This window comes from Lepus europaeus, chromosome 16 (assembly GCF_033115175.1).
Source record: "Lepus europaeus isolate LE1 chromosome 16, mLepTim1.pri, whole genome shotgun sequence".
Lineage (NCBI taxonomy): Eukaryota > Metazoa > Chordata > Mammalia > Lagomorpha > Leporidae > Lepus > Lepus europaeus.
The window spans coordinates 4,789,884-4,814,232 of record NC_084842.1 but is presented as its reverse complement, the minus strand read 5'-3'; the positions used below and the strand labels follow the sequence as shown (position 1 = coordinate 4,814,232).

The 24,349-nt window shown below is 47.6% G+C and overlaps 3 protein-coding genes across 3 annotated transcripts in view; 2 read left to right on the top strand and 1 right to left on the bottom strand.

Annotated features, from left to right (window-relative positions):
• The first annotated feature begins 77 nt into the window (after nucleotides 1-77).
• HTRA4 (HtrA serine peptidase 4) lies at nucleotides 78-11,846 on the top strand. The gene is made up of 9 exons (XM_062212897.1): nucleotides 78-652; nucleotides 834-933; nucleotides 1,686-1,890; nucleotides 2,861-3,055; nucleotides 3,448-3,480; nucleotides 5,468-5,582; nucleotides 5,934-5,991; nucleotides 6,708-6,803; nucleotides 10,449-11,846. Exons 1-9 carry the CDS (start codon nucleotides 178-180, stop codon nucleotides 10,612-10,614), a joined length of 1,443 nt encoding a protein of 480 aa, XP_062068881.1. The 5' UTR covers nucleotides 78-177; the 3' UTR covers nucleotides 10,615-11,846.
• Nucleotides 11,847-13,247: 1,401 nt separating this feature from the next.
• Nucleotides 13,248-20,103, bottom strand: TM2D2 (TM2 domain containing 2). Its single transcript, XM_062212898.1, has 4 exons — nucleotides 19,789-20,103; nucleotides 18,991-19,078; nucleotides 16,318-16,433; nucleotides 13,248-14,510 (listed from the first exon to the last, which is right to left on the bottom strand). The coding sequence occupies exons 1-4, from the start codon at nucleotides 20,016-20,018 to the stop codon at nucleotides 14,297-14,299; spliced, it is 648 nt and encodes a 215-aa protein (XP_062068882.1). The 5' UTR covers nucleotides 20,019-20,103; the 3' UTR covers nucleotides 13,248-14,296.
• A 438-nt stretch (nucleotides 20,104-20,541) lies between these two features.
• ADAM9 (ADAM metallopeptidase domain 9) overlaps nucleotides 20,542-24,349 on the top strand; it is a 151,187-nt gene continuing 147,379 nt past the window's right edge. Inside the window, exon 1 of the mRNA XM_062212891.1 lies at nucleotides 20,542-20,716. Coding sequence (XP_062068875.1) covers nucleotides 20,620-20,716 — 97 coding nt within the window. The 5' untranslated portion in view covers nucleotides 20,542-20,619. The remainder of the gene's footprint in view (nucleotides 20,717-24,349) is intronic.

The following is a 24,349-nucleotide window of genomic DNA, read 5'->3' as shown; positions in this document are numbered from 1 at the left end:
GTGGGGGCGGATGGTACAGGGTGTGTTTCTGAGGGGCTCTGCCAAGGTCCGCCACTTAAAGCCTGGGACCTGGCAAAGGCGGCGTCCCAGCTCAGAGAAAGTATTGCTCACCCAGAGCCACTTCGGGGCCAGAGTGAAGCAACTGGAAAAGTGGACGCAGGCAGAGAAGGGAGCAGGATGCCCAGACCGCAGCGGCTGCCCGCTGGGCTCGGGCCACTCCTTTGGCTGGGGCTGCTGCTGCTGCTGGGCCCCGGGCCTGTCCCCAGCGTCGAGGCGAGGAGGTCCAGGGCCTCGATGCCCTGTCCCGCAACCTGCGAGCCGACGCGCTGCCCGCCGCTGCCCACCTGCTCCTCGGGGATCACGCCGGTGCTCGACCGCTGCCGCTGCTGCCGCATCTGCGCCGCGGCCGAGGGCGAAGCGTGCGGCGGGCTGCGGGGCCGGCCGTGCGCCCTGGGGCTGCAGTGCCGCGCCGAGCGCGTCGGCGGCGCCTGGCACGGCACCTGCGGCTGCCCGGCGGTGGGGGCGGCCGTGTGCGGCAGCGACGGGCGCACCTACCCGAGCCTGTGCGCGCTCCGTGCCGAGAACCGCGCCGCGCGCCTCCGGGGCGCACTGCCGGCGGTGCCCGTGCAGAAAGGGAGCTGCGGGGACCCAGGTGCGCCGGGGACGCTGATGGAGTGGAAGTCACCTTATTCGCGGAGGGGGCGGGGGTGTTCTCTCTGCTCAGTTCTTGCCTCCTTAATTAAAGGTGGAGGAGACGACAGAGAGAAAGGAGAGGGGAAGGGGAGCCAGGGAGGGAGAAGGGAGACCCCAAGCAGCGGAGCGTTGCTTCCCAGGGACCGGAAGCGCAGGCCGGCTCCGGAGCAAGTACAACTTCATCGCCGCGGTGGTGGAGAAGGTGGCGCCGGCTGTGGTTCACTTGCAGCTGTTCCGCAGGTAAAGGCGGTGGGAGGAGGACCCAAAGCTCCAGCCGACTGTTTTCTGGTGCTTCCGGGCCCTTGCCACGCCTCGCTTAACCCCAAAAATCGATTTGGAGAAACTGAGGCTCGGGGTGATTTAGCCAGAGAGCAGAGGCACAGGCAAGGACTTCGGCTTTCAAAGCTGAGCCGCTCCTGTACACTTAGGGGGCTGGGATGTCTTTCTCCCTCAAAGAAACATTTGAGGGAGAACATTTGTCCCTCAAGGCAACAGTTAAGGCCCGAGGTAAGAGCTGATAGGCATTGTGGCGGGGGAGTCTCGCCCAACCCCCTGTCTACCTGCAAGAAAATCCAGTCCCCCGGAGAGGATTAATTTGTTCTAAATACAAGGCCAGTGGGTAGCCAGATTTTTGATTGCTTTTCCCTGATGCTGCGAGGCCAGGCCCACGTTTGTCTGTGGTATCCGGAATGCGATCAGCAGTGTAAGCCCATGGGGCGCTTCCTTGAGCAATCTGGAAGAAGAGATTAGTGTCCTATAGAAAGGGAGAGTTGGTCCCAGCTCTCTGTCAGGTTCACAGGAGATGGCCAGGGCACTGTGGGCCTGGCCCATTTGTACATGGAGGGAATGAAAACACAGATGGGGAAAAGTAAAATGTCCCAGGGAACTGTGATGTGTGTGTGTTTAGTAAATGTGACGTTCTGACTCACAGCCTGGGAGCGGCTGCCCTGGTTTCACTGCCCTGTGCTTACCTGGTTGTCCTGTGGAGACAGGTCCCCTCTGAGCAGCAAGGACATTCCCGCGTCCAGTGGCTCCGGGTTCATAGTGTCAGAGGACGGACTCATTGTCACCAACGCTCACGTGCTCACTAACCAGCAGCGCATCCAGGTGGAACTCCAGAGTGGGGTCCAGTATGAGGCCACTGTCAAGGACATTGACCACAAATTGGATCTTGCCCTGATTAAGATTGAGCCAAATGTGAGTATTTGAGGTCGAAGAGTTAAGGGTGTGTATAGCTGAAGAATTTTCATCTATGTGCCGATGTTTTCTTTCTCACTCTACGGCTATGCCACAGCTTTCTTAGCTAGCATGAAAGGACTTTAAAAAGTTGGTGGGAAAATGGAATGAAAGGTAAGTTGATTTTGGTGTCAAACATTTTGAAATCCATGCAGTTTTTTTCATAATATGCATTTTCCATGAACTTTTTGAGGAGTCAAAACTTTCTGATGATTTTTCCTCCTAGATTCTGGTTTTTTGCTCTCTCCTGAGTTTAACAGTTTCAATGAACCACCCAGTAGTCAACAACCCTTCCCCAGTAATTTTTCTCCAGTAATTCCTTCTTCAACAGATGCTGCTTCTGGAAAAATATCTGGTGTCAGCACACCAGATATTATTGCTGTGAACTCAAAGCTGCTAAGGTCCTGGCTGCACAAAGTATGGTCTGCACTCCAGAATGTCGATTGACCTGCAGACAGCTTTATAGAAAGGCAGATTTTCAGAATGCACCCAGCTCTCCTGACTCAGAATCTGCATTTTAATAAGATCCCTGGGTGATCTGTGTGCACATCTATTTGAGAAGCCTCCTCCTGGAGCTCTCCTTTCCATTTGTGGCTTTTTCACATTGTAAGTTTTGAACTGGAATAGTGCTACATAATTGCTAAGGTCAGTTTATCTTTCCCAGTTCCTTCCCAGGTGCTTCATTGATACTAACTTCTATAAGGCAGTAATTTTAGATCTTAGAGGTGCCCCTGATCATCCAGGAGTGAGGGCTTGCAGAAAGTAGTGTGGGGTAATCGTTGAACCTGCGTGGGTGGGTGCGTCTTAAATGATGAAGGCTAAAATGATAGTGGTGGGGGTCACATGTGTGTTAGGCACAAATACCAGTCAATTCCGTCTTGATGTATTCTTTGCCTGTCTGTCCTCCTGGCCCTTCCTTGCCTGTGTGCAGACTGACCTTCCTGTACTGCTGCTGGGAAGATCATCTGACCTTCGGGCTGGAGAGTTCGTGGTGGCCTTGGGCAGCCCGTTTTCTCTGCAGGACACAGTGACTGCGGGAATTGTCAGCACGACACAGCGAGAGGGCAAAGAGCTAGGGCTGAAGGATTCGGACATGGACTATATCCAGACCGATGCCATCATTAACGTGAGTCATGAGCAGGTCCTTCTTCAGCCCATAAGATCCTGGCAGTGCAGTGAGAAAAGCAGCAAAATTCGAGAGCAGCCTCTTTTCCCTGTGGCTTCTTTGGGGGGATGTCCAGAGTTCAGTTAGATCACCAGGAGAAGAATGCAATGCCCTGTTCTTAGAGACTAAGCTGTTGGATGTTGGGGTCAGGATGCTGGGTGGTCTCTGAGGCTGTGTCCTAGAAGTCACAGTTGATGTTGACAGTGGTGGTCCTACATTTGCCTGTCCTGGGGGAAACAGGAGTTTATAGAGTGGATTGCTTATGGTAACCCTCTTTGGGAAGTATGTGTAAATGACAAGGAGAAACGTATTCAACTGGCCTTACTGACGCTTTTTCCAAATTCTGTCTCTAGCACGGGAATTCTGGTGGGCCTCTGGTGAACTTGGTAAGTGGCCACTTTCCCTGCTGCTTCATGTTTCTTCCTAATTTTCAAAGACTTTTTCCGAATACTGTGATGCTGATGTATGTGCCACTCTTGCGTGGAGAGTTGTGGGATGGTGCTTTGCTATCCTTGGATCTTGAGAAGGAGGTCAGGAGATAGTCAAGGTCTGTGATGGGTGGTCTCGTCCCAGTGACAGCACCAGGGTTCTGGCTCTGGCTTGCTTCGAATTTTTTTCCTTCAACACATTTTCTGTTTTCTTTGGAGAGTTACCCAAAGCCCTGGATATTAAACCCAGATTAATGCCAAATTCCCAACTGTGCTGTGTCATGTATATCCTTAAAAAGTCTCTATGGCTACATGTGAATAACTGTCTGTCATCTAAAAATGCCGATTCCATCACGAGCCTGGTCTTCATTTTGACCCACTTAAGGAGAGGAAGGGCCTCAGTCAGAACTCATTGCTGTCATGTATTTTGTTCTTCAGTTTTTGTCTGTAGTGGAAAGGCCATGGATTCTAGTTGCTCAAATGGAAGGAAGTGCAGTGATCTTTGATTCCCAGCCTGGGATTGTGTTTCCCAAGCCTTTTTGGGCTGATTGTTTTGGCTCTTCTTTAAATATTGCATTTTTTCTTTACTATTTATTCATTATTTATTTGAAAGGCAGAGAGACAGAGAGATCTCCCATCCACTGGTTCATTCCCCAAATGTCCCCAATAGCTGGGGCTGGGCCAGGTTGAAGCCAGGAACTGGGAACTCCATCCAGGTCTTCCATGCAGGTGGTGAGGACCCAAGTACTTGAGCTATCATCTGCTGCCTCCCAGGACCCAATATGGGATGTGGTGTCTCAAGCAGTGACTTTTTTTTTTTTTTTTAAAGATTTATTTATTTGAAGGCGTTACAGAGAGAGAGAGAGGGGAAGGAGAGAGAGAGAGGTTTTCCATCTCTTGGTTCACTCCCCAGATGGCCACAATGGCCAGGCCTAGGCCAGGCTGAAGCCAGGAGCCAGGGGCATCTCCTAGGTCTCCATGTGGGTAGCAGGGGGCCCAAGCACTTGGGCTGTCCTCTGCTGCTTTCCCCAGGCCATAGCAGGGAGCCAGATTGGAAGAGGAATAGCAGAGACAGGAAGCTGTGCCTACATGTGATGCCAGCATTGCAACCAGCAGCTTTGTCTGCTGTATCACAACACTGTGCTCTCAAGTGGCGACAACTGCTGCACCCAGTGCTCACCCTGCATTTGCTTTTAAGAAGATGCATTGTATGTGAAATGATTGAGTGCTTTTAACTCATAACACTGCATGTAACTTTTTGTACCTGCTTTTTTATTTAAAAAAAAAATACAATGAGTTAATGAGAGCAAGTATGAAATACAGAATTTCAGGTTGTTCTTCTGAAGTATAATCTGTATTTGAATATGATGAGAAATCTCTTTTCTGTCTTTTGCATTGTCAAAGGCTAACAGATGATGAAGTACATTACCAGGAAAGTATTTTCTACTTTGTATCTTTATCTTATGCGACATTAGTTGCCTAAAGTCAATCCCAATTTCTTCTGAATGGCTTCCTTGAAGTGTTGCTACAACTCCAACAAATTTTTGCCTTTTTTCCATGCTTATTTTTAGTCTCATTAAAGTAATAAAAAGGCAAATACTCCTTGTGTTTTTATTTATATCAAAGCACAAGCCATGACTATTTTAAAGTCAGTGTAACTTACTGAGGGAAAAAACATGAGCTCAATATAAAAAAACCAACATTCTCAGCTGCCTTGACATTTTGACCTTGAAAGAAAAGGTAGCTTTGCCCCTGGGCAGCTCCACTCTGCTGTCCTACCACATTATGTGCCCTGGAAAGTAACAGCCATTGCTGTCTAAAAATTCCCTCTAGTTCCTGTGTTTTCTGAACCTAAGCGATGAGTGGCACCCCTACCTCTGCTTGCTGTGGTGTGCACTGCTCAGTTTGCAAAACCCTGATTGAAGGAGGTCTCCTCCCTTGCCAGGATGGGGATGTGATCGGCATAAACACGCTGAAGGTGACCGCAGGCATCTCCTTTGCAATCCCCTCAGATCGCATCCGACAGTTCTTGGCCGACTACCACGAGCGCCAGTTGAAAGGTAAAGGCTGTTGGGATTGTCGTGGGGCCCTCTTGTGTGTTTCATTCTTTGGAGATAACCGCTTGAACGCTGTTTAGGCCTGGGCTACTCAGATTACAGAATGTGGGCTTGGTGGCAAAGCTGAGCTTGAATTGTACCTGGAAGTACTTGGATCAAACCGGGGGAGAGGATGAGCGCGTGGGCCGGAGGTGGGGAGCTGGGTGGGAGAAGCCTGGGTGCTCCTGACGAGGGTTCTCTGAGCCATGCATTTCACTATGGACAGAAAGAGGGTACCTGGGTGGGTGTCTCTGCAGTTCTGTCAGAGGGAGTGAAGTTTCGTGGTTTGTAAGGCATTATCATTTCCTTTTCCAGGAAAGTCTCTTTTACAGAAGAAATACCTGGGTCTGAGGATGCTGCCCCTCACTATGAAGTAAGTATGAGTGCGAACATGTGTGTGTTTTTTTTTTTTTAAGATTTATTTATTTATTTATTTGAGTTACACAGAGAGAGGAGAGAGAGAGAGGTCTTCCATCCAATGGTTCACTCCCCAATTGGCTGCAATGGCTGGAGCTGTGCTGAACCAAAGCCAGGAGCCAGGAGCTTCTTCTGGGTCTCCCATGTGGGTGCAGGGGTCCAAGGACTTGGGCCATCTTCCACTGCTTTCCCAGGCCACAGCAGAGAGCTAGATCGGAAGTGGAGCAGCCAGGTCTCGAACCTGCACCCATAAGGGTGCCGGCATTGCAGGCCAGGGTGTTAGCTCACTGCACCACAGTGCCATCCCTCTCCCCCCCTTTTTTTTTTAACAGGCAAAAGTCATAGCTGGACAGTGTTCAGGAAAAGTGAAAGCTTTGGGCTACAGTAGGCACTGTGGTGGCCAGAGGCCCAATTTTCACAGGGTCTGTATCTGCCTCGATCTGCACATTGTGTCTCTCACTGTGGCTGCATTAAATGATGTCTGGTGGTTCTAGGTTTTGGACAGAGGATTGGACCTCCCCCCGGGGGAGGGTGTCTGTGAGTGGTCTGAGGCCATGCCGCTGGCGCCTGGAGCCTTGAGCATAAAAGATGAAGCACCTGTTCAGAGCTGCAGGCTTTTGCCAGGGCTCAGGGGCTCAAGACACTGCTTCCTAACCTTTCCACTTTTCACAGCCTTCTTCAGGAAATGAAACGGCAAGATCCAGATTTCCCTGATGTGAGCTCCGGGGTTCTAGTATACGAAGTGATTCAAGGAACAGCTGCTGAGAGGTGAGGCGTGCTCAGCTTCCTTTGTTCCTTCTAGATCTGTGCAGTGGTAAAAGTGGGTGGGATCTAGAGAAGCTCTGTCCACGGTGGTGGCTACTACCTATATGTGTGTTAAACATTTGGAATGGATTTAATCAGTTAAAAAAAACCCAGAAGCACTGTACATTTATTTTTATTGATAGGCAGAGAGACAGAGAGAGGACAGAGAGAGGGACAGACATACAGAGACAGAGAGAACTCCCTTCCTCTAGTGAACTTCCCAAATGCCTGCAGTGGCTGGGTTAGGTCTGGCTGAAGCTGGGAGCTGGAAACTTAATCCAGGTCCCTCACAAGGGTGGCAGGGACCACCCTGAGCCATCATCTGCTGTCTCCCAGGATGTGCATTAGCAGGGGCCTGGAATCAGGAGTGGAACTGCTCCTCAAACCCTCTCTGATATGAGATATGGGGGGGGGGGAGGAGTCCCAACTGATGCCTTAACTACCAGACCAAATGGCTGCTCCAGTGTAAAATAATCCCCTCACTAAACATACCTTTTCTATTTTGGAAGGATTGCGTTTCACTATGGAAGATGCTGTTTTATATTGAGTGTGCATATTGTTGAGTGGATTTCAAAGACTGATATGAACAAGTCTAAAATGCTTATTAATAATTAAAAATATGAAGTATGTTATGGTGATAACATCTTAGATATAGTTAAGATACATTATCAATTTAATCTGAGAGAGATCCACCCCCAAATGGCTGCAACAGCCAGGGCTGGGGCAGGCTGAAATCAGGAACCTGGAACTCCATCCAGGTCTCCCACATGGGTGGCAGGGCCGGCCCAACTACTTGAGCCATCCTCTGCTGCCTTCTCAGGCACATTAGCAAGGAGCTGGATTGAAAGTGGAGCAGCTGAGACTCTAACTCATACCCATATGGGATGCAGCTATCACAGGTGGCAGCTTAACTCTGCACCACAATGCTGACTCCAAAGTTTATTCAAATATATACTTATTTAAATAATTGATGATTAATAATTTTTCAGAATGGGAGGAGTCCTAGGTGCTCTCACTTTTAGTATATATTTTAGGCATTTTCATACCCTTTTTTCCTGTATAATAAAGTGAAAGGTAGAACAGCCCTCAAAGAAGGTTCTCCAGCTGATTTTGCTGTTTCTTTTAGGAATTTATTTAGCTGAAAGTCAGAATTACAGAGATAGAGAGGGAGAGACAGAGATCTTCCATTTGCTGATTCACTCACCATGGCCAGGGCTGGGCCCGGCTGAAGCCAGGAACCTGGAACTTCTTTTGGGTCTTCCACATGTTTGTGATGGCCCAAGGACGTAGGCCATCCTCTGCTGCTTTCCCAGGCACATTAGCAGAGAGCTGGATCAGAAGTGGAGCAGTTGGGACTTGAACTGGTGCCCAAATGGGATGCTGGTGCTGAAGGCCGTGGCTTAAGCCATCGCACCTCAGTGCCATCCCAACTCTGCCTTTCAAATAAATAAATAAATCTTAAAAAAAAAAGTACTGTTTAGCACAGCTGTTAGGATGCATGTTATTAAAGTGGGCTTATCATAGACTTCTCCAGACTTTCCTGGCTCCTGGCCTGCTCTGCCAACCCCCTCATTATTTTAATTTCTTATTCATGGCTAGGGTTTTATTCCTTTGAGTTCTGTAAGTCCTTGCTATTGAAAATGTGGTATGTTATCTAGTAGCTTTGGCATCAACTGAAGCCTTTTTCAGAAATGCAGTCGCAGGCCCCACCTTCGAGCCACTGAATCAGAATCTACTGTTTTAACAAGACCCACAGGTGATTCATATTCACCTTCAAATGCAAGAATTACATGGAAGTCACGGACACATGTGAATCTGGCTTTGTGGCATTTATCCCTAATGATAATAACAGCTGGCACGGATGAAGCATTTACTCTTTGTCAGGCACCTTTTTTTTTTTTTTTTTTTTTAAGATTTATTTATTTATTTGAAAGGCAGAGTTACAGAGAGGCAGAGGCAGAGGCAGAGAGAGCTTCCATCCATTGATTAAGTCCTCAGATGGTTGCAGTGGCTGGAGCTGGGCCAATCCGAAGCCAGGAGCTTCTTCCAGTTCTCCCACATGGGTGCAAGGGCCCAAGGACTTAGGCCATCTTCTACTGCTTTCCCAGATGCATTAGCAGAGAGCTGGATGGGAAGCAGAGCAGTGTAGACTCAAACTGGCACTCTGAAATGGGATGCTGGTAGCTTAAGTGGCTGTGCCACAATGCTGTCCCCAATCTCCATATATATATTAAAGATTTTATTTATTCATTTGAGAGGTAGAGTTAAGAGAGGGAGGGAGAGAGGTTTTCCATCCACTGGTTCATTCCCAAGATGGCTGCAATGGTTGGAGCTGGGTCGATCTGAAGCCAGGAGCCAGAAACTTCTTCCAGGTCTCCCATGGGTGTGCAGGGGCCCAAGCACTTGGGCCATTACTGCTTTCCCAGGCCATAGCAGAGAGCTAGATCAGAAGAGGAGCAGCTGGGACACAAGCTGGTGCCCATATGGGATGCTGGCACTTCAGGTGGAGGCTTAGCCCACTATACCACAGCACTGGCCCCTAAACTCCATTTATCTTGATAATCCTTCACACTATCATTCTTCCTTGAACTTCTCATTTCTCTTAACCGGTGTCTTCTGAAGCCATTTAAGTCAATGGTTTTCTTCCAGCCTATTTTTGCCTTTAAGATGAAGCAGCAGCATAGCTATGTATTTATTGCAGTTTTGTATTTGAACTGGTTTTTTTTTTTTTTTTTTTTTTTGACAGGCAAAGTGGATAGTGAGAGAGAGAGACAGAGAGAAAGGTCTTCCTTTTTGCCGTTGGTTCACCCTCCAATGGCCGCTGCGGCCGGCGCATTGCGCTGATCCGAAGCCAGGAGCCAGGTGCTTCTCCTGGTCTCCCATGCGGGTGCAGGGCCCAAGCACTTTGGGCCATCCTCCACTGCCTTCCCGGGCCATAGCAGAGAGCTGGCCTGGAAGAGAGGCAACCGGGATAGAATCCGGTGCCCCAACAGGGACTAGAACCGGGTGTGCCGGCACCGCGAGGCGGAGGAATAGCCTGTTAAGCCACGGCGCCGGCCTGAACTGGTTTTTGTTTATAGAATATATTTTCTATGTGAAGAAAAGATGATGGAGACTGAGTATAACCCAACTATGGGGCAAAGGAGCTTAGAATCAGAGCTTTAAGTGTTTTAGACTTGGAGGGTTGACCAGAAGCAGATGCTGCTCAGCGTGCACTCCAGTTCCACAAGCTGTGGGGGAATTGGGCTTTTCACTGCTGCTGGTGAGTCTGGGGGTGCGCTTGAGGTTCCCAGGGGCCGGAGATGAACAGCCAGTGAAAGCCATACCTCTGCTCAGAGCCAAATGCAGCATATGTGGGAGGAGTACACTTCTTACATGAGATTCTGATAGGATGTCTTTCTTACAAATGTCAGGAGGGTGGCTGTCCTTCAGGGTTCTCCCAGAATATTTAGAACACTAGTTCTAGTTTCCTGGTTTGTGTATGTTCAGCGCCAACAAAGTAGAAATACCTTAAGAAAGGAGATGTTGGATTTTAGACGGGGATAAATATGCTCTTTCTATATTTTCATGGTCTTTTTATTTCTGTATTTATTTTCCCTTCTCTCCTAGCTCTGGGTTAAGAGACCACGATGTGATTGTCAGCATAAATGGGCAACCTGTTACTACCACCACTGATGTCATCGAGGCTGTTAAGGACAATGATTCCCTTTCCGTCATTGTTCGTCGAGGACGTGAAACCTTGTTGCTGACGGTCACACCTGAAATAATCAATTAAGTTTCTTGCTTTAAAGAGAGCTTATCTCACAAAACCAAAGTTATATTATCTGGTTTGTATTGAAGATGTGCCAAAGATGGTAAAAGATTTTAAAATCTTTTGTATAAAGACAAATGGATGCTTTCACCACATACATGTCCAGAGATCATTAGCCTGGGGGTGCGGGTGCTGAGAAGCCTTATTAAGCCAAGTGGAAGAAGGATGTGGAGCCAGGAAGTCTGGGGAGCTGATAAAATTTTATTCAAAGAAAAGAAATAACTGAAAAAAAAAAAAAAAAAAGCACAGTTGTTAATTTAACCTTGACAGAGGGATACTTCAATGTTTTTAATTTTCTTTATAGGCACAAACTAGATCAACACGCAGATACACAAATACACCTATCTACCAAATATTAAAAAAAGAATCCACCTGAATCTGGGTTGTCCAGTTTTAAATAATACTCGGACTCAATCCGTTCTTCAGGTTGTATCACAGTTGGCTGGGGTTTGTGGCTAGCAAAGAATGGGCATCATTTAGAAATCAAATTGAAATAGACAATTACAGGTTATCACACAGGAGTATTACTGATGATTCTCAAATTGTCACTGTAGCAGTGGAAACAACTTTGGTCTCCAACAGCTTTTCTGACCTTGGGAAAGACTCCTATTTCATAGCTTCTAGAATAATTTACAGACTTTGAGCTTTTAACCCAAACTTTTCTTCCTGACAAGATTAATGATTTAGCTGGCGCCGTGGCTCAACAGGCTAATCCTCCGCCTAGCGGTGCCGGCACACCCGGTTCTAGTACCAGTTGCCCCTCTTCCTGTACAGCTCTCTGCTATGGCCGGGAGTGTAATGGAGGATGGCCCAAGTGCTTGGGCCCTGCACCCCATGGAAGACCAGGATAAGCACCTGGCTCCTGGCTTTGGATCAGCGCAATGCGCCGGCTGCAGCGGCCATTGGAGGGTGAACCAATGGCAAAGGAAGACCTTTCTCTGTCTCTCTCACTGTCCACTCTGTCAGAAATAAAAAAAACGAAAACAAAACAAACAAAACATTAATGATTTAAAATCTTGGAGCTGCCAGTTTATTTCTCTTAAAGAAAACAACTTTTGATGGCATTTATGAATATCCTTAGGGAGATTTAAAGATGCATGTGGGATGAGGCGGGACTTTTGACTTAAAGTAGTATTTTATTTGGGGAGCAATTTTAATTTTAGTTTCTGTTGTTTCCCAGACTACCCTTAAAAGTGCAGTTTTTTTTTTTTTTTTTTAAATATGGTATTCTTGGCTGGCGCTGCGGCTCACTAGGCTAATCCTCCGCCTTGCGGCACCGGCACACCGGGTTCTAGTCCCGGTCGGGGCACCGATCCTGTCCCGGTTGCCCCTCTTCCAGGCCAGCTCTCTGCTGTGGCCAGGGAGTGCAGTGGAGGATGGCCCAAGTGCTTGGGCCCTGCACCCCATGGGAGACCAGGAGAAGCACCTGGCTCCTGCTATCAGATCAGTGCAGTGCGCCGGCCGCAGCACGCCTACCGCGGCGGCCATTGGAGGGTGAACCAACGGCAAAAGGAAGACCTTTCTCTCTGTCTCTCTCTCTCACTGTCCACTCTGCCTGTCAAAAAAAAAAAAAAAAAATTCTTGAGCTCCCTTAAAATCTATGCAAAATTTTGTGTGTGGGTTTTTTTTTTTTGGAGGTCTAGTCTCTTCACGACACACAATAAAAAAAAAAAGTGCCATCTTAGGGGAGGGCATTGTGGTACAGTGGTTAAATCACCACTTCTATAGCCCAAGTCCTTGGGCCCCTGTACCTTCATGGGAGACCTGGAACAAGCTCCTGGCTTCAGATCAGTGCACCTCCAGCTGTAGCGGCCAATTGGGGAGTGAACCATCAGATGGAAGACCTTTCTCTCCCTCTCTCTCTCTGTGTAACTCCGACTTTCAAATAAATAAATAAATCACCTCTCCGATGCTGGCATTCCACACTGGAGTGCCGGTTCCAGTGCTAGCTGCTCGGTGTTTGATCCAGCTTCCTGCTAATGCATCTTGGAAGGGAGTGGATGATGGCTTAACGTGCTTGGGCCCCTGTCACCCATGTGGGAGACCCGAGTGGTATTCCTGGCTTCCTTCAGTGGCCTGGTTGAGTCTGGGTTGTTGCAGCCATTTGAGGAGTGAACCAGTGGATAATGGGATTTGTCTCTCTCTCTCTCACTCTGCTTCTCAAACAAATAAATAAATCTTTAACAAAATACTGCCTCAGGGTATAGAGATTATGAGTCAAGTCTACCAGTAATTACTGTTTTAAGTAAGATTAAGACCCATGTAGGACTGAATTTTCAAGACAGAACAAAATAATTTAATTTTTTTACACAAGTGCCACCTAGATGGTAGATGATAAAGCAGAAACTTCTAGGAAAGCTGCTTACAAAATGATAGAACACATCCAGGGGAAGTACTTCAACTGTGATTCTCGGTCTTGAAACCAATTATGATGACAGTAAGTTTTGGGCAGTTCTACCTTGGTTGTTTCTAGAACTTGGAAGTTATTCCAAATAGCAGGCTCTTTTTGGGCCTTGGCCGCAAATTCCGTCTTGTATTTTAACAGTCCTTTTCAACTTAGATTGCAAAGCATGGGCAGCAAGTTTTTGAAAACCAAGTATAATTTGGAACATTTCCTTTTATTCCTAGTGATCTGGGAGTGCAATAGCTTGATTGTATCTCTTTGATTGCTGTAGTTTACCGTGACAACTTTTTAACATCATGGTTATTCTGACAGAACATGTTCAGTTTCTCTTTGCCTCTATAAATCACATCCTAATTCTACCCTGGAATTCCTGTCTTTTAAGGAGAAGTGGGTTTACCTTTGCCAGGGCATGATGCATCTCACTTTATCTTACCCAGCTGTGGAGAATGGTTTTACAGTTATTTGTATGATGTTATCAGCTTACAAGACAAGTGCCATAAGTTGGTAAATAATTTTTAGATGGGACAGCTTTGCTAGGAGGAATAGTTCATCTCACGTATGCATGACACTGTTGGCTTTGAAAACGTGGCTGGAAGGAGGAAACTTCTGTATGCATGGACTGCCTCTGGAACACAATGGTGAGAATGGGGTTATGGCTTGTTTCATATGCCTAGGTACCAGCAAAACAAATGTTTTGTTGAGTTTCACTCTCTCTACTACAATATTCACGCAAACTCCCAGGTTGGTGAAATTTATTCTGCAACTTAAATTCAGAATTTCAGTGTGTATTAAAATCCACAGCCATTTCTTCTTCTGCTGAAGATTTTCGTTGACTACACTTGAAATCTCAGGGTTGCAAAAGGCACATGGAAAAAACCCTTCATTTTGCTCATCCTGTAGGGTCCTCTTGCTCCAAAGGACTGAAGATAAAGCCATCTATAGAGACAAAGAGGATGGAAACCCTTTTGCCGCTTATAAGTTGGTCATTAGGCTTTCTATTTCGTACATGAGGAAAAGTACACATTTGACTTCCATAACACTGTTTGTATGTTACTTCTGGGCTTGCACAAGGTGAAATTTGGGTTGAAAATCCAAAGTCAAAGAAGCCTTCTTCACCAAACCTACTCCTCCACAAAAGGGAGAGCAATGTTCAGGTCTGCTGTCAAAGCAGAGTTCTGAGCCTGCAGAGATGAGTTCAGGTGCCAGCATTCCCCTGCCTCTGGGCTGTACCAGCAGCTCTTCTCAGTAAATAGTGCACCAGTTGCTGCCATCACTTGGCATCAGTCCTCCAGTGATAAGCAAAATAAGGTCGACAAACCACCAAATCCCAAGTCCTCCAAGCGTCAACAGCTTCCCTACTGCTGTGCCGGTGTGTCCCAGACAGAAACGATCCACTCCAAAACAGCCCAGGAAGAAGGAGTACAGCAGGGTGGTTATGAAGTAGTGTCCGGTATACCTGGACGAAGGGAATCAAAGGGGGCATGTTTCAACATGGGAAAAGCAAAGCGTGTCAAGATGAATGAGTTTAATGCATGTGACGAGATGTTGCAGCAGTCCCTCTGTGGCCTCTCAGCTGCCACTGTGTGTTCTTTTAGGAGGTTGTCAGGCAGGAGTAGCCACAGAGGGGACACGGGAGAATCTCAGAAAGAACAAGAGGTTATTCTACTTGTAGGTCTTAGAGGCAGGAGGCATGGCCCACCACGCAGGGTCACACGGGAGAGATACCACGGTGCTCAGAAGAGAGGAATAAGGGGAAGCCTTAGACTACTGCCTTTGCTGGGGTCTCTGTAGGCAAGGCAAGGAAGGGCCGGGCAACGGTTTGGGACTGGCTACGAGAATAATCTCCATGGGCTCTGAAAGGAAGGCGGCCCCAGCACTGGCACCTGGCCCTGGGGTGAATAGGCAGAAGTGCTGTCTCCTGGGGTGCACAGGCCTGGCTCTGGATTAGGCTACATATCAAAGACATGCTCCAGGCAGGGCTTTGTGCTGTCTCAAGGGTTGACTCAGCAAAGGGAGTCTCTCCCCAACCAGAAAACTTTTTGAGTGTCAAATATTGTAACAGACACATACACACTTTTTTTTTTTTTTTTTTTAAAACACTGGCCCCATTCCCCACCACTGATAAAACAAATCTCTGGTTAGTCTAGAGTCTCAAAAGAGTAAGTATTTGCTAAGATAGAGAGGACTACTAGGAACAAATACTGACTTTTACAGAGTTGGATTGGATGAGAAATCAGGCACACTTGCCTTATAGGCATCCTGGCGGGAGAGCAGTCTGGGCTCCTGTCCTGTACTGCAGGCTCTGAGACCCAGCTGGCTCCCTCTGAGTATTCCTTTTTTTTTTGACAGGCAGAGTGGAGAGTGAGAGAGACAGAAAGATCTTCCTTTTCCATTGGTTCACCCCTCAATAGCCGCTGTGGCTGGCACGCTGCGGCAGGCACACTGTGCTGATCCAAAGCCAGAAGCCAGGTGCTTCTCCTGGTCTCCCATGCGGGTGCAGGGCCCAAGCACTTGGGCCATCCTCCACTGCCTTCCCAGGCCACAGCAGAGAGCTGGACAGGAAGAGGAGCGACCGGGACAGAATCTGGTGCTCCAATCGGGACTAGAACCTGGGGTGCCAGCGCTGTAGGCGGAGGATTAGCCTAGTGAGCCGTGGCGCTGGCCTTCTGAATATTCCTTAAATGAACATCTGATCTCCAGACACCTTTCCTCCTGTTTGAGGCAGCTAAAAGCGAGGGCTTCTTCATAAGGTTTCTTTCCTTACAGCCTTAGCTACAGTTGCTCTACTATCACCCCACAATATGGTCTTAGGGAAACCCTACATTAGTTGATGCTATAAGAAAGTTCTGTGTCTTCAAACAGAATTTACAGAAATGACCTGAATCCTTTAAGATAATTTGATTCTCAGGCTGAGGAGCCCACACTTTTATAAAACCTTTATTTCTCAAATGCTAGGGCAATTTTCATAGAACTTAATATCTACGAGAGGGGAGCAATTGGTTCGACCTATTCATTTTGTAGATAAGAGAACAGACTAAGTACTCAAGGTACTTAGCCAGTCAGTGAAAGAGACATCTAGAACTCACAACTTCTGGTCTCCTATCCGTGTCTTCTCTACTATAAACATGTGGCTATGTAGATACTTGATGCACAGTAATCATATGACTTCTTTAACATTTAAAAGAAAAGGCACATAAAAAGATCATAAGGAAATGGCTTACATTCACCTAAGTACCAACTACCCCATTCAAGGTTGCACTTACTTTATACATGGTTTATTCTCTCGAAGGAAGGTTCTAGGACTAGCACACTCAATTCCATCGAGGGCTCGGCACTGGACCGCGGTGTGTTCCACATCACTGTAGGCCTGACCACCAAACTGTGGAATAACAGCCAAAACCAAAATAAAAGCCAAAATCATCAAAGCAAGGAACACAAAAACGTACCTTGTACCACTAATAAAAGCTGCCTCAGGGCTGCAGTTACTCGTACAAGGCTGGGGTAAAGCTGTGCTTGAAAGTATGGAACTGGGTGACATGCTTCAGATGATTTCAGGTTAGTCCATCTGCAATGTACATTCTTAAACCATTTTTCTTCCCCTTCATGACTGGATTCTTCAACACAATACAGGTTAAGCACCCTGAATCTGAACTCCAAAAATTTTTCAAAATCCAAAACTTTCTGAACACTCCAGTGTCACAAATGTAAAGTTCCATACCTGACCTCATGGGACGACGATGTAGTCTAAACACAGATGCACTGGAAATATTGTATAAAAATGACCTTCAGGCTATGTGTATAAGGTCAAAATGAGAAATACACTAATTTTATGTTTAGACTTAGGTCCTATCTCCAAGATATTATATTTATGCAAATATTCCAAAAACAAAACCAAACAAAATCCAAAATCCGAAACACTTTTGGACACAAGCATTCTGAATACGGAATAATCAACCTATAATATGAAAAATATCATTAATTTTACTAAATGTCACTTATAAGAGATGACATAATGTTTTAATTATCTAATATTTATGGGAAAAAGAGAATGTGACTGAGCACCTGGGAGTGGGTATTTCAAAAGTCAATGTGTTAACACTGAAGTCTGTTTTATATCCATTATAAATGAACAAGATTAGGACATAATATAGAATTATCATCTGATGCAGGATTTTATTTATTTTAAAATATTTTATTTATTTAAAATGCAGAGAGAGAGAGAGAGAGAGAGAGAGACTGAGAGAGAGAGAGGCAATCTACTGGTTCACTCCCTAAATGCCCATAATAGCCAGGGTTGGGTAAGGCCAAAGCTGGGAGCCAGGAACTCCACCTGTGTCTCCCATGTGGGTGGCAGGAACACAAGTACCTGGACCATCACCTGCTGCCTCCCAGGTGCATTAGCAGGAAGATGGATCAGAAGCAGAGCAGCTGGAACTTGGATTGGCACTTTTGATATGGTACGTGGGCCAAGTGGTAGATGTTAAAATTTCACTATTATTACTTTTAAAGATTTATTTATTTGAAAGAGTTACCAACAGAAGGGGAGAAATACATAGAGAGACAGATCTTCCATCCACTGGTTCATTCCCTAGATGGTCACAGTGATCAGTGCTGTGTCAGGCTAAAGTCCGGAGCCAGGAGCTTCATTCACGTCTCTCACGTGGGTGGCAGGGGCCCAAGCACTTGGGCCATCTTTCACTGCTTTCCCAGGCCATTAGCAGGGAGCTGGATTGGAAGTGGAGCAGCCTGGACCCCAACCAGTGCCCAAATGGGATGCTGGCATTGCAGGCAGTGGCTTTACCCACTAATGCCAAGTGGCAGCTTTAAACGGCTGCGCTACAATGTCTTCCCCAGGATTTTAATAAGCAAATAATGAACATGTGATTGTTTGAGCTTCTGTTTTTGTTGGCTTCTTCCCCAACGGGATAAGTCTGGGAAATAAGAATGCTTCCTGTACCTCTTCCAGAACTCAGGTGCCTGACACTCTTAGTCCTTTAGGAGTTCTGGGTCATGTGAGAGTTTGAGCCTCTGGATAGGATAAACTCAGTTTTTAATTAAAATGGGCAAAAGTAAGTGATCTCTATACAATGCAAAGTGATCTCTATACAAGGCAAATCAAACTTATAATTATCAACAGACAAAAATTTCATTGCATTTAAAATATTTCTTTACGTACAATTTTAGAAAGACTCGCCTTTTTGATCTTAATATTGTCAGGTTTATTTCTCTGTGTCAGAGTTAGTATAAAAAATGTTCTCGCCTAATTCTCTTATTACCTGGCTCAATCATGACTTGCGTCATGCAGCATAATATAATGGTGAGTCCATGGTGGGGTCTGGAAATACCCGGACTTCACTGGTTTTGTAGAGCCTGATTAGGATTAGGGATGTTACTCATGGGCATGAATGGCTTCTTTTCATTCCAAGAGGCCATTTTTACCAAAGGCTTCCCCTGGATATGTTAACCTCCTACAAAGACATATGCTGATAGACTATTTCTAAGTACACTGTGGGGCCTGCTCACCTGGTGAAAAGAAAGGCCGTGGATGGAAGAGCTCTGCCCCAAATGCACAGGTAACAAAATGCATCACAGTGTTAGAAACTGCACAGCTGCCTTCTTGTTCTTTCAGGAGAGTGCACACTTTGGAAGGATCCCAGGGTAACATTTTAGCTTTGCATCTGTCAATCTCAATGGCCAAAGAACCAAAGACAGGTTGGTCTTTGCTCCCAGGTGGTTCTGGCATAGGGAATGCTCTTTCCTGAGAAAACCAAATGTCTTGCTCAGCCACTGACCCCGGCTGTGCAGGAAATTTACAGTAACAGTCACTCTGCTGGGATCTTACAAAAAAGTAATTTTACATTGTGGTTTCCTGCACCAGCAGTTAGCCAGTACTCCTCTCTACAAGAGCTTGCTGACACCACCAATCAGAAACTCACCTTGAGACAACCGTAACCAAGCTCCTGGGACGCAGTTGCATTTCCAATATGGTCCACTGGGTCTTCACATTCTATAAATTCATCGGGTCTGCAAATAGCCAGTAAGATCACATCACTGTCCCCTCTGCAAATTGCTGCTTACAGGGACATAATCCAAACAGGCAAGAGACTTCTTCACCAGGTTTTCTGGGACCCACTGCATTCTGTGGACCCTTTTCCAAACCAAGGGGCTGCGCCAGTTAACTGGAATACAGCAGATGAAACTGACAGCCACATCAAAAGGATGCTTTTGTTGGGCAGGGGAGGTACTGATGTCTCGTCCTGTTTCTCTATGGACTTTACCTCTGCCATAGCTTCATCTTTTCCCTAAGCCAACACCGCAAGACTATAGGGGGTGCATTTGAGCCAAAGGAGCCTTAGTTCTTTTTGTACTTTCCAAATGCTCTCTTCTTATTTGATAAAATAGACATGTTTAAAAAAAAAAAGGCTCAGTTTCTGCAAAGGTAAGGATATCAAAAAACAGCTTCGCCGGCAGGGACAAATTATTCACCGCACCTGTGCCCTACTCAGGTCCAGCGGAAGGTGCACCCTCGCCCCCCTCTTCCAGACGCCTTGCCTCCCTCGGGGGCCTCCCTCGGGACCCCCAAGGCTCCTCCGCCGGCACACAAGGTGTTTCGTCGCCTGGGAGAGAGAGGAGCCCGAGACCTGTCAAGGCATTTACCTCCAGCTGCCTCCCCCCCACCTGACCCCGACAGCCCGACCTCCACCTCCGCCCGCCTCGCCCACCGCGTGGCTTACAGGTAGGAGCACAGGATGACTGGGGACTGGGGGTCGCCATATTCCCAGCTCGGAGCAGCGGCGGGGCTCTCCGGGCGGCCGGCGCCCGCAGCGGACATGAGCTCCGACTCGGCGGTAGCATTGTGCGAGTGGCTCCGAGAGACACAATGCAGCAGAAGGAGATTCCCTAGCAGCAAAGCAGCCTGGCCGCACAGAAGCAGGTAGCTCACCGGGCAGCCACGCAGCACCATCTTCCTGGGCCCAGGGCGCCGGGAGACCCGGCCTCACCACACACCCCAGGCCGGCTCCACCAAACCCAGCCCTGCCTGTCAGCGCTCTGCGTCGCCGCGCTCCTCGCTGCCAGGCAGCCAATGGGCGCGCACCTCGACGTCCCGCCCATCCAGCCAACCAACCAGAGAGACCTGAGCGGGGCGGGGCTGCGCTTCGCTACGCCGCTCCCCCAATTCCTCTTCTGGGTTTCACGCTCCACCTCCTTTTGCCCCCGCGAGCTTACCCCAATCGGCTCCTTCGACCCCGAAAGTAGGCGGGGCTAGGAGAGGAGGGGGCGTGGCGGATGGTGACTGACTGGGCGGGGCAGGCCAAGGCGAGAGGGAGCTGCGGGTTCCGAAATCCTGTTCTCCCGCCGGGCACTGGCTTTTTCCCGACGTCAGCGTAGCGGGCGTGATGTCGGGCGCGAGCTTGGACCGAGGGCCGAGTTGCGTCAGTGCCGCGCGCGTGCTCGTCCCCGGGCGCGCGCGTCCCGGCCAGCCCTGGGGCCCCCGGGAGGGTTGGAAAATGATGGGAGAGGCGGAGGCGACCGAGTGCTGAGCGGGACCTGCCGACTCCGCCGCGATGCGGTCGGGCGCCCAGCCGCCGTGCGGGACCCTCCGCGTCCAGTGGTTGCTGCTGCTCGGCCTGGTGGGCCCGGTCCTCGGTGCGGCGCGGCCAGGTGGGTGTCTGCCTCCTCCCCCCCACAGCCCGGGGTCCTCGGGCTCGCGGGTTTCCTAGCGCGGCACGCCCGGAGCTCGCCCGCAGGGCCGGGGTCGGCCCGGAGGCGCGTGGACAGCGCTCGGGCCGGACGCCGCGGCCGCCTCAGCCGCGCCCGGCTCCGATTGCCCGGAGCGGGGCGGCCGAGCCCTCTGCGCCACCGCCGCGGCGGGACGCCTGTGGGGCGGACGCCGGCCCGGGACGCGGGGCTGGTGCTTGGATGAGGCGGGAGACGGAACTGGCTCCGGGTTCTCCGAATTTGAGGTTTTTATTAGCGGAGTCTCCAGGTCCGCGGAGCTAAATTTAGTGATAGAATAAAGGGGGGGGGGGGGCTCCTTGTCCATGGGCCATTTTTTGGAAATTGCAGGAATAAGTACTTTTTTATTTTACATCTCTATAGGTAATCTTTTTATTTATGTTTCTACCGGATTTATTGTCTTAAATTCGGACACGTCGTCTTTTTTCTGTTCTAACTCCCAGGGTTATCGTTAAGAATTAAATCACCCGCGTAGAATGAATTTTGAGTTGTGAAACTTGCCCTGAATGTGTAAGAGATTTGAAGATAGAATAAGTCACCATCAGTCTCGCGTCTTTCTGCAAGTTCCTTATTTTGCCTTTTGCATTAGTGTTTGCATGGCTGTTGGAGTATTTTCTCTGTTCGCAATGGATATGATGGAGAAGGGAGGTTTTTTACCAAATATTTTCCTTGAGTGTTGTTAAGGGGTGATGAAGACTGCTGACCTTCCGGAAACTCGATACATTTGTTTCTTACCGCAGGCATAGTCTTTTAAAGTGAGTTTTCTCCAGAGAATTCTGAAGGTCTATAAACATTGAATTTTTTTGGGTGGGAAGTTGCTGGATCTTTTCTGGTTAAGACTACTTTTTCTGTGGTTAGCATTTACCTGTTTTAAATTATTCATCCAAAGTTTTAGGAATCCTTGATTCTGTGTGTCTGTGAACGTTAATCAGACCAAAATGTTCATGTTAACGTATGTGTTAAGTATTAACAAATCTGCATGTATATATGGAATAATGGAGTATCCTGTTGGTTATTAACTGTGGCTTCAATAGGTCAGCCCCTTGAGCCTGGCTCAATGTTTGGGGACACAATGTTTGGGTGACCCAATGTGTTCGGCTTATCTGAGGGAAGTTGGGGACGGTTTTGTTAGAGAAAATGATTGATTTCAGCTGAGCTGTCTCAGGGTGGGAATGCTGCCTCTGCAGCAGAGTTTTTGTAAGAGTGGGTGGGGGGGGGGAGCGGGGCGGGCGTGTAAAAGCTGGGCTTCTTGGGAAGTGGAGTCACTGTGACTTCAGGCCGTCTTTGTGAAAGGGTGGGATAGAAGGTCCAGCTAGGGTAGGTGGGTATCAGTTGGGGTAGCCTTGGAGGCAGGATTTGGATTTTATCCTCTAGAATGTTCTTTGGGCAGTGAAGGTTTACTTAATCTCAGTTTTGACCTAACAGAGCAGGGAACACAATAGAGGATATATTGTGGGAAGGAGAGACTGGAAGCTGGGAGACCAATTCAGAGGCTTTGCAGTGAGTGTGCAGTGAGTCAGCTCCAGTTTCCCAAGGGGAATGTTCTCTCAAAATCAGCTGACTACGTTTTTGCAATACAGGACGTTTGAAACATACACTGCAACATTTCCTGTTAATGGAAGAGGAATTTGAGGACTTGATTTGTCATGCAAAGTACCAGATACATTAGGAATTAAGTGTTTTGATAAGAGTTTTTACCAACTTTATCACATTATGCCAATGAGAAAATGCAGTATAGTTTCCAAACAGCTGACTTACAGTACACTTTTTTTTTTTTTTTTAAAATTGGGGCCATCAAAGGGTAACTTTGTGTCATTGTGAAAAATAACAAAAAAAAGTGTTGTGATTTTTCTTTTAAGGCACTCAATATGTGCACAGACTTAGACTTTCTTTTTTTTTTTTTTTTAAAGACTATTATTCTAAGGTTTTAAAGCTTATTTATGGTGAGTCACAGTTAAAGGAAGTATATAATAACACCTTGGGTCCACATTAACCTTGTTTTTAGATGCCAGCAAATTCTTTGAATATAATCTTTGTGTTTGTGGTTTACAGGAGAATGTAGCTTTACATGTAAAGGCAGCTTGTTTTATAAACTAGCAAGTAGAAAACATTTATAATTAAAATATATTCAAATGTAGTTGCTAGGTCCCAAGGCCGTTTTCAAAGCTTTAAAATTTTGGGACAGTATTGTGGTAGAGTAGGTTAAGCTGCCGCCTGTGGTGCAGTCCCAGTTGTTCCACTTCCAATCCAGCTGCCTGCTGGTGCACTTGCCAAAGTGGCAAAAGATGGCTCAAGTGCTTGGGCTCCTGCCACTCATGTGGGAGACCCAGACGGATTTCCAGGCTTTGGTTTGGCCCAGCCCTAGTGGTTGTGGCAATTTGGGGTGTGAATATCTTGTAATGAATGGAAGATACCTCTCTCTTCACTCTGTCGTTCTCTGTTACTGTAACTTCCTTTCAAAAATAAATCTTTAAAAGAAAGACAAAATTTTGCCTTTTCAGATTTGACTTTGGATTTGCTCATTGTTAAAAATACTGGTTTATATTGCGGCGCCGGCACACCGGGTTCTAGTCCCGGTTGGGGCGCTGGATTCTATCCAGGTTGCCTCTCTTCCAGGCCAGCTCTCTGGTATGGCCTGGGAAGGCAGTGGAGGATGGCCCAAGTGCTTGGGCCCAGCACCCACATGGGAGACCAAGAGAAGCACCTGACTCCTGGCTTCGGATCAGCGCGATGCGCCGGCCGCAGCGGCCATTGGAGGGTGAACCAACGGCAAAAAGGAAGACCTTTCTCTCTCTCTCTCTCTCTCACTATCCACTCTGCCTGTAAAAAAAAACAAAACAAAACAAAAAAACACAAAAAACTGGTTTATTAAAATCCTCCAGAAGATCCAAGGTCTAAGTAACTGGAAGCTTTTTCTTGGAATATCCACAAGCTCAAACACATGGCATAGATATTCTTAGGATGTTTCTGTTTTCTCCTTAACACTAGTTCTGTATATACCAGAGCCTCGGAGTGATTCCATCCTTGGAGCCTGTGCTGCGGGATTGCCTTATCAATAAATCCAGTCCTTTTGGTGCCTCAGTAACTAATCCCCCACTACCTTTGCATGGGTCTAACGTGGACCCAGCTATGTGGTTTTCATAAGATCATTTTCCCAAAGTGATCAGATGTGGGGCACTTCTTGAATCATATTGTAACAGGGAGTGCAGGGTGTAGGCAAGAGAGGGCCCCTGAACAGGGACAGGGACTGAGAGTCTCTGACTTGATTCATCAGAGCTTGTTTTTCTGAGGAGGTTCCTGGAAGGCTGCTTGCACCATGGTGCTCAGAGGGACCCCTCAGAGGGGCTCAGAGTCCACCCCGAACAAGAAAGCAGCAAGAGAACAGTCTGAGGCAGAGTTTTGAACGTTGGCAGTATGAAGACTGCTTGAGCAGGAAGGGCCTTCCCACTCACTTTTCTGTACCCCGAAGACTCCCTTAACTCTTGCTATAAAAGCCCTGCCAAGCTGCCTCTCTGGGAGTGACTTTCTTTAGGGAACCCCACCTCCCCGCTGTCTCCT